This window comes from Benincasa hispida, chromosome 1 (assembly GCF_027475165.1).
Source record: "Benincasa hispida cultivar pf3 chromosome 1, pf3_genome.v1.1, whole genome shotgun sequence".
In the NCBI taxonomy this organism is placed as follows: Eukaryota; Viridiplantae; Streptophyta; class Magnoliopsida; order Cucurbitales; family Cucurbitaceae; genus Benincasa; species Benincasa hispida.
In genome coordinates this window covers 2,496,227-2,505,290 of record NC_143478.1, presented here as the reverse complement: position 1 = coordinate 2,505,290, position 9,064 = coordinate 2,496,227, and the positions used below count along the sequence as shown (strand labels likewise).

The 9,064-nt window shown below is 35.5% G+C and overlaps 1 protein-coding gene across 1 annotated transcript; it reads left to right on the top strand.

Annotated features, from left to right (window-relative positions):
• Positions 1-3,520: 3,520 nt before the first annotated feature.
• On the top strand, positions 3,521-7,153 carry LOC120070227 (rac-like GTP-binding protein RHO1). The gene is made up of 7 exons (XM_039022109.2): positions 3,521-4,058; positions 4,150-4,237; positions 5,018-5,127; positions 5,217-5,280; positions 5,735-5,799; positions 5,995-6,060; positions 6,923-7,153. The coding sequence occupies exons 1-7, from the start codon at positions 3,933-3,935 to the stop codon at positions 7,019-7,021; spliced, it is 618 nt and encodes a 205-aa protein (XP_038878037.1). The 5' UTR covers positions 3,521-3,932; the 3' UTR covers positions 7,022-7,153.
• Positions 7,154-9,064: the final 1,911 nt, after the last annotated feature.

Below are 9,064 nucleotides of genomic sequence, written 5' to 3'. Positions count from 1 at the left end.
CTTAAAAATTTTAATTCTACAAGCTTGTTTATAACTGAGTTAACAATATTTCTTCAAATTTTTAGCTCAAAATGCTTCGTAATTCGTCCTGAAGCTTCAATTCTTCACTGATGGCCTAGATTCACCCGAGAAATGAACCCTTTGTCTTTATTTTGCCTCTCCGGCCTTATTTCGGTGAGTTTTCCTTCCAGCAGCCCAGCCACAAAAAATAGACATATAGAACTTTCGAATGCCACTACAAATAGCCTAAGTAGTTTGTCCAAACTAACCCAATGAACTCGACCTTCTTGCTTATATTACCACCCAAAATCCAGCATGAGCCCTCCTTGTGCCACCTGGCTCACTATCGGTGATGAAGGGCTAGGATTTAGCAAATTTCCTTTTGCTAACTGCATTCACAATATTACTTCAGCACCATACCTCATTAGATGACATAGTCTCATTCATATGCTTATTATGTATTCCATCATCAAGCATGACCTTCCTTAGCCTAACTGAGTTTTGTCCTACTTTTACACTTAGCTACCCAAGAGCCTATTTCTTCTTGCTTTCATCTTCTACCCTTCCTAAGACATGGCTTCATTTAGCTCATTAGAAGACATCACATTACTTACTCTTACTTGAAGTAATTAGAGTTCGGGTTTTATAAACACCTTATCTCTAGGATGTATGCGTTAGTCACAGGATGTAATAAAACACCAGTGCGTTTATCTCTAGATGTACTTAGCGTTTCTAACTTAATGCTGGCTTACTTATTCTCTTGAATAATTTAAGCTAAAGATGCTTTTACCAAGTGATTTAGTTGGCTTAAGTGTTTAGAATTGGATTTTGCATGAAGTTATAGATGCATCTAACATAAAACAAGAAATAAACAATGGCGAAGTGAGATAGATCAAATATGTGAATTTATAAAGAAACTGATTGTCTTTACAAAACCAATACTCAATCAAATGAGATGACGAAAACGATAAGTAAGATGAAATGAAAGGAGTCAAGCTGCAAAGTATAATCTCTTGTCCTCTTTGGCTTAATTCTAATTCGTGTACAACCACTTGTAGAAGAAATGGAAGAAAGTTCTCTCTCGAGCTCAGCTTTCTCTGCTCCTTGATCGGCGGTGGTGGTGGTTCTCTTCCCTCTTATGTTCTTCTCGTCACCACAACACAGCTCTGAAGTCTCAAAAGTTTAGAATTATACAATGAGCTAAAGATTTTTTTATCTGGTGGGATTTCTTCTATTTATAAGCGTCGGTCTTCTCCAACTTGATGATGGGACAGTATTAAATTCCATACCCTGGTTAGCTGCCTGACACTCAGATGTTTTTTAGACGCCGCCAGCTGCAGATGCCCATGCTTGCAAGTGGTGATTTGACACAAGTAGCCTGAATCAATGAATCTTCCTTACGTTGAATCCCTCCGACACAAGCCCATGCGTTTGACATTGTCTGGGACACTTAGAATATTTATTGAAATCCTGCAATATCATGCGTTAGCGCCGCAGTATTTTAGCAATAAACATTCTTTTGCATGAGTTTAATAGTGTTCGAGTAATCCCATGCGTTTTCTCTAAAAATGATGAGATTTTATCATTAAAGACCCTAATTATTCCAACTTTTGAGTCGCAATAACTTGTATTTCTACAAGTTATCATTTACACATATTAAAATAAAAAAAAATCGGAGCGGAGGCGGTGTTCAGAGTCAGGAAGAGGTGGGGATCCCCTCTCCATCCCCGTCTAATCCTCGGTTTGACCACGTAGAGAATTTTGCCATCCCTAGATGCATTAATGAGGCAGAGTTGAGTTGATAATTATTATCTGGAGAGTTAAATTATCTAGAGAATTACATTGTCTGTATTTGCTGTGTAGAGTTGAGTTGATAATTATTGTTTGTGTTTGGGGGCAGAGTTGAGTTAAGATATCTGGTGCTATTTTTGTAAATGAAATTGTTTTGTCTTTTGTTTTGTTTTGTTTTTTTTTTTTTTTTGTTATTGTTGATTTTAATTTTCAAGTATACATATATTTTCCAAACTTTTCTAATATAAAAAAAAAAAAAAAATCTAATTCCTTTCCATTCTTAGAACATAACAAATTCTCTACAAAGTATTCATATGCATAACAAAAAATTTTGAATTCAATTTTTTAAACACTCAAATAGATGTGATTATTTCATTCAAAAACCCAACTTAATCATTAATTAACGTAAAAGTTAAAAAAAAAAATAAATGAAAGAACTAGTACCATTAAACGAAATTATTGGCATTGTTTTAGATAGAAGGGGTGACACTTAAATGTTAATCTTAGAAAAACCAAAATCTTACAATTTAAATCACAAGACTAACTATTATAGTCTTTTTAAATCAATTTGTGGAATATGGATTTACCTTTTTCTAAAATCGGTAGTACCATTAAACGAAATTATTGGCATTGTTTTAGATAGAAGGGGTGACACTTAAATGTTAATCTTAAAAAAACCAAAATCTTACAATTTAAATCACAAGACTAACTATTATAGTCTTTTTAAATCAATTTGTGGAATATGGATTTACCTTTTTCTAAAATCGGTGAAATGATTTTAGAAATATTGATGTCTATTTTTTCTACTATTATGTTGCATCAGTGTACAAACTATCTTGAAAAAAAAATTGAGCCATAATGTTAAATTCTACTATTTCATTAGAATTATGTAATATTTGAAAACATCAAGGGATAAGTTGTTTAAATAATATCGTTGAACTTTTGTTTAGTGAAACAATAATAGAACGTCGTATGTAATATTTTTTAGAAAAAAATGAAATAGAAGAAGAATTGAATCTAAAAGAACAACCTTAGAAAGAAAATAAAAAAAGAGAGGAGAATTTGAGAAAGAAAAGGGAAAATAAAACTCATATGAGCCCGATAGAGAAAGAAGAGAGAAAATGAGAAAGATGAAGCAGAATGCGAAAGAAGGAAGAAGATGAGAAAATGGGAGTAAATGTGAGGAGACGTATGAGAGAGAAATGACAAAGTAATTGAGGGAGTTTGAAAAGTAATGAAAACGCGTGGGAAAATGGGTGAGAGTGAGAGTGATAAAATGGTGGATAATTAAACCCATTGTTTTATTTTTATCAGTGGTCGTCGAAGTTGGACACACGAATGTGGTAGTCGGAGTATGTCGCTGAAGTTGCTTGTGCGAAAGTAGTCGTTGGAGTTAGTCGCTAGAGTTGTCGTCGAAGGTAGTTCGTAGAGCTCGGAGTTCTTCGTCGAAGTTGGTCGTACGAATGTGGATATTAGAGTTGTTTTGTATCAAGGTGGTTGTCGGAATTAGTTGTGAGTGTCATTGGAGATGGTTGTCGAAACTCGGAGTTGGCCATCCAAAGGTGGTCATCTAATCGCCAACAAAAACCGAGAGGTGAAACTATTAAAAATATTAGAGGGAGAGATAATTAGGAAGACTTGAGATGAATGGTAAAATAACTAACTTAACCCAACAATATTAAAAATTGGTTATCAAATATTGAATCCGTAAAGAATACCAACTCAACCCAACGAGACGAAGTATTTTTCATAGGGACCGTGCCTGTGCTCGTTGTAGTAGCGCGTATCTGCATGAGTCCTGGAACAAAAGAAAAGAAAAACCACTCTCCAAAAATCTCTCGATTCAATTTCTTCCAGAATTGATGCTCTTTGATTCATTTTTCTCTCTGTGGGGTGCCTTTTGTTTCCCCTTTTCCCTTCCCTCACACCTCAATTTCAACCCAATTTCACCAATCAATGCATCTTTTTCTTTGCATTAGCCTTTTTCAAACCTTCTTCCCACTTTTTCCTTCCTCTGTTCCTCTCATTTTTCTCAAATTCCTCTTCCAATCCCCCATAATTTGAACAAAAACAACGGATTCTAGGGTTTTAATCCACATCACCTGTACTTTCTTCAAAATCCGCCCAAAACACATTCGTCTATGGCCGGCGGCGCCGCCACTACTCCGACGGCGGCCACGAAGTTCATTAAGTGCGTGACGGTTGGAGATGGCGCCGTTGGGAAGACTTGTCTTCTCATCTCTTACACTAGCAACACTTTTCCGACGGTATGAAATGAACTCGTCTTGTTTCGATTGTTTTCTTGGAATTTATAGTGTACTTTTGTTGTGATGATGTGTTAATGTTTTGCTTTGGCAGGATTATGTTCCTACTGTTTTTGATAATTTCAGTGCCAATGTTTTGGTTAATGGGCGGTCTGTGAATTTGGGTCTCTGGGACACTGCTGGTGATTTCCTTTTCCTCTGTTTCCGATAATCATGCTTCATTTATCCAGTTTTGTATTAAACTGTTGATGGATTTTCTTTTCTGGTATTTCTATAATTTCATTGTGTAAGCTTAAAGCTAATTGCCTCTACTTGAGTGACGTTTTAGGATATTTGACCAAATTACAAGACAAAGGAAGCCTTTAAGATCATAAGATCTAATTGAAGCTAAACGAAATTATAATCACTATAGGATTATACTAGTAGTTTCTCATAAGAAAAAAGGATTATACCAGTAGTTCAACCAACATACTATAATATGTCGTGGAAAAAAAATTTATGTGTCGTCAATAGCTATAGTATATGAATATCTGAACAAGTTTTATCAAGTACATAGAGGAAGTTTAGATGCACTTTAAAATTAAACCATATTACAAAGTTGTTCTTCTCAGAATGTGTTCTTCAAATCCGTCCAGTTCATAAGCTACTCACGGATTGTTTCATATTCTTTTTCACTTGTTTCTTTTTCAATTACAACACTAGTTTAGATTGTCTTTTTCCTCCTTATTTTATTGGTATAATTGAAACTCGAGTGGAAAAATAAAGAACAAGTGTCCCTGTTCTTTAGGCACTTGATCGCACAGTATCTTCCAGAAATATCATTATGAACGTTTGTAAGCTAGATAGACTACTATAACTTCAAATTCCATTTTAAAATGGGTACTCCAATCTTCAATGAAAAGATATTCCCACTAATTTTCATTTTAAAGTGGTGTATGAATGTTAAAAGCATCACATTACAGGTCAAGAAGATTATAGCAGGCTAAGACCTTTGAGTTACAGAGGAGCTGATGTTTTCCTTCTTGCCTTTTCACTTATAAGTCGGGCCAGTTTTGAAAATGTATCAAAGAAAGTAAGTTCGCTTCATGCACAATTTTTGGAATGTTTATTATTTTGGTTCACTATTTAGATTCTTCTTGATGTCCTTTTCTTTTGGAGCAGTGGATCCCAGAGTTAAGGCATTATGCCCCATCATTGCCCATTATTCTTGTAGGGACCAAACTAGGTGCCTTTCTTCTTTAACTTTAATTTCATTACCTGAATTATCAGTTCCTTCACTCTTAAGTAAAATTCTCATAATTTTCCTGATGGTTGTTTTTTGTGGGCTAGTGTAAGGACACACATCCACAAATGGAATTTTTTTTCTTCAAATTTTCAGGGACACCATCAGATAAAAATGTGTGTTTCATTGTCATGTAATCAAAGATCAACGTCTTGATTATCGATCTTCTAGATACAAGTCCAAACATTAAATTAGAATCTCCACATGATATAGATATATTTGTACTATTTAAATCGATGCCTGTTCGTGTCTCTAAAATGTGTATCTCTCATTGTTCTGTAATTTATAGGGGAAGATAATTCTTGCTGCTCCTATTCGCCCCCACCCCACAAATCTGTTCTTTGAATTTGTGGTTTTGTTCTGATTGAAAGTCATATGCTGTTACTTGGGATGGCAGATCTGAGAGACGACGAACAATTCCTCTTGGACTATCCTGGGGCATGTACAATATCAACGAAACAGGTCAATACTTGGCGCTATTTCACTTTCCTTTTGAATCTCATTTTCACTTCTCCTATTCCTAATTTGAAGTTACAGTTTACAGTGTTGGTTTTCACTCTGGGCTGTCATAATGTATATTGCATTCTCTCTGCTATTCATACTATTCCCTCTCTAAGTTCTTATGGAAATGAAGTGTACAAAATATCTTTTTTTCAGGGTGAGGAACTAAAGAAGCTTATTGGAGCAGTAGCATACATCGAGTGCAGTTCAAAGACACAACAGGTTGGTGATTATTACCTCTTAATTATTAGAAGCAAAAGGATAAACTACAATTCTCAAAACCTGATCACCTCTTGATATACTAGAAGCTAAAGGGGATAAACTGTAGGTCTCAAAACCTGATCACTTCTTAATATATTGGAAGCAAAAGATAACTAAACTCTAATCTTGGAAAACCCGTTTTAGAGCAAATGTGAAATGGGCCTCCTATTGTTACAAAATGCAAAAATCTGCAAAAATCGAGAACTAACCCTAAGGTTGTAAGTCAAAATTGAAGAAGTCTACAAAACTAAACAAACCAGTTTGGCTGATTGAACTACTTATTGGCTAGTTCGATTTTCTAAAGTATGAAATAAAAAAAATTCTTGGCCATTTTGGTTTTTAGATAATCTATTGGTTTTCGAACAATTCAAAAATAAAAAAAGATTTAAGCTATAAACTTTTATCGTGCATAGCATGGATGAGCTCAATAGGACAACTGACAAGCTTTAACTGAATTCGAAGGGTTTTGTTAATCCCTTTCTCTAACTTGTGGCCTTTTGTTCTCCTCTTTTGAAGCCAAAGATAAAAGATAACAGTATGATGGAATCCAAATATATTGAGATATAAATGGTAATCAATTACAAGATAAACCATTTAATCTAGAGTATTTAGATCCTTCCGATCTTGAAATCTCTCCAAGCTCTAAATCAGTCACAAAATGTTGTGCATCTTCCCTATTCTCCTTCTCTCTATTTGTAACCAAATTTCATAACAAAATCCCCTGATTGATAATACACCCTTAGTATCCCTTTAACACCCTAATACGATTCCTATCACCTTCAGAATCAATAGTCACTGCTAAATGAACTTTTTTGAAATGTAGAATGTAAAGGCTGTCTTTGATGCTGCAATCAAGGTGGTTCTTCAACCTCCAAAATCCAAGAAGCCAAAGAGAAAGCTTCCAATCTGCAATTTTCTCTAGTCATGTTTAATTAAGCCTCTCTCCACATGTAATTGAACTATGTATGATAAGTTCTATGATGTTTATAGGTTGTATTTTAACAATTATGTTATTGTATCGTAATGTCAATCATGTTATTTTGTTTGAGTTCAACAACATTCATAGGTGGGATATTTGAACATGTGGTCTCGTTCTCTTGTTATACTTTCAAGTCTTGGCGTTGGGTAGTTTTGACGAAATCTGAGCCTCATTGGCACCCAAATGTTCAACCTATTGTTTAACACTTAAAATCTTTCTAGGAGCAAATCCGGTTCCCACAACCGACGAGATATTTTGTAACAATAGATGGAAGATAAACCAAATTCATGACCAATATTTACGTTTTTAACTCGATTTTTCACTAAATCTATACTTTTATTAATATTTATTAATTAATTTAAAAAGAAATAAAAAAGTATTAAAATTAATTTTTAAATAAAAACTAGAGCTATAAAAAGTATTTTTCTCTCTAAGGTTTTTTTAATAGTTATAAAAATTAAAATTAAGGTCAAAGCATAGTGATTAAAATTAATTATATAATAAACATAATCAATGAAACTAAAATGGTTGACTTCATTACTATTAATGGCTCGTTTGATTCATGGGAATAAGAGATGAGAATGAGAAATGATATTCTATCACCATGTTTGTGATAAGCATGTGCCAAATTACCCTTATTTTATTGACAGTAAGGGAGAATTCGAGAGCTTCCTTCCTCTCTTCTCAATCCCATAACAGAGATTGTTACACACAAAATCATTTCCTACCCTTCCATGGCCTTAATGGCCTAACAAATACTCTCCTTACTCACTTGTGGACCCCCTCCTTCCTTTCATAACTAACAATATTCCTAGGGTCCACAATTATTTATTTCATTACATTTTGTCTATCTCATTACCTAGCCTCTCCTTGGTCTTCCTTCTTCTCTTATATACTTTTGTTACTTGGGGCCTATCATTACTCACCCCCCAACGAGCCACCTTGTCCTCAAGGTGAAAATCAGGGAATTGGTCATTAATGATGCTCGGAAGCTCCCATGTTGCAACGACCGCGTCACCGTTCTCCCAACGAATCAGGACTTCCAATTGCTGGTCATTAGTTGGAGACGTGCATAATCTCAACAATTCAACTGGTTAGGTAATGAAGGATAAGTCAGCAGCCAATGTCAAAGGAATGGGTACTCTGGCAGGTTGCTGCCAGTGGCTTTGCACAAGACAGATATATGAAAACAGGGTGGATGCCGGTCTCAGGTGGTAAAGCGATGTGGTACGTCGTCTTACTTATGCAATCGGTTACTTGGAATAGCCCCACAAACCTTGGTTCGAGCTTAGGGTGTTTGTGTTTCGATAAGGACGATTGTCTATATGGTTTGAGTTTGAGATACACCCAATCCCCAACACTGAACTCGACATTGTGCCTTTTGGCATTGGTTGTCTTCATCATTCCTTGTTGTGCTTTGAGCAGGGACTCCTTGAGTCTTGCTAGCATGGTGTCTCGGTCCTTTAGCTGAACATTAACCTTGTTGACTTAGCTAGTGTTGTGTACGTATCCGAGCACTGGTGGAGGGGGGCAGCCGTAGAGTATTTCAAAAAGGGTAACTTGGGTAGCTGTATGAAAGGACGTATTAAAGCAGAATTTTGCCCATGGAACCCATTTTGCCCACTGTTTGGTATTGCTCATTGTAAAGCACCTTAAGTATGTTTTTTTTCCTTTGTTCACCACTTCCGTTTGCCCATCTGTCTATGGATGATAGGCTGTACTTCGACAAAATTGAGTTCCTAACATGCGAAAGAGCTCTTCCCAAAAAAAGCTGGTAAAAATTTTGTCACGGTCAGAAATGATACTACGTGGGTAGCCATGTAGGTGAACAATTTCTTTGACAAAAACCCTAGCCACCGAATGAGTAGAAAATGGGTGTTTAAGAGTGATGAAATGGGCATACTTAGACAAACGGTCCACAACAACCATAATAGTATCAAATCTCTCGGACTTTGGTAGTCATTCGATAAAATCCATAGAGATGTC

Excerpts from the sequence above, each read along its gene's own strand:
- LOC120070227 (XM_039022109.2), top strand. The coding sequence starts at position 3,933 with ATGGCCGGCGGCGCCGCCACTACTCCGACGGCGGCCACGAAGTTCATT. Across the intron at positions 4,059-4,149 it reads CTAGCAACACTTTTCCGACG|GATTATGTTCCTACTGTTTT; the intron begins GTATGAAATGAA and ends TTGCTTTGGCAG. Across the intron at positions 4,238-5,017 it reads GGGTCTCTGGGACACTGCTG|GTCAAGAAGATTATAGCAGG; the intron begins GTGATTTCCTTT and ends ATCACATTACAG.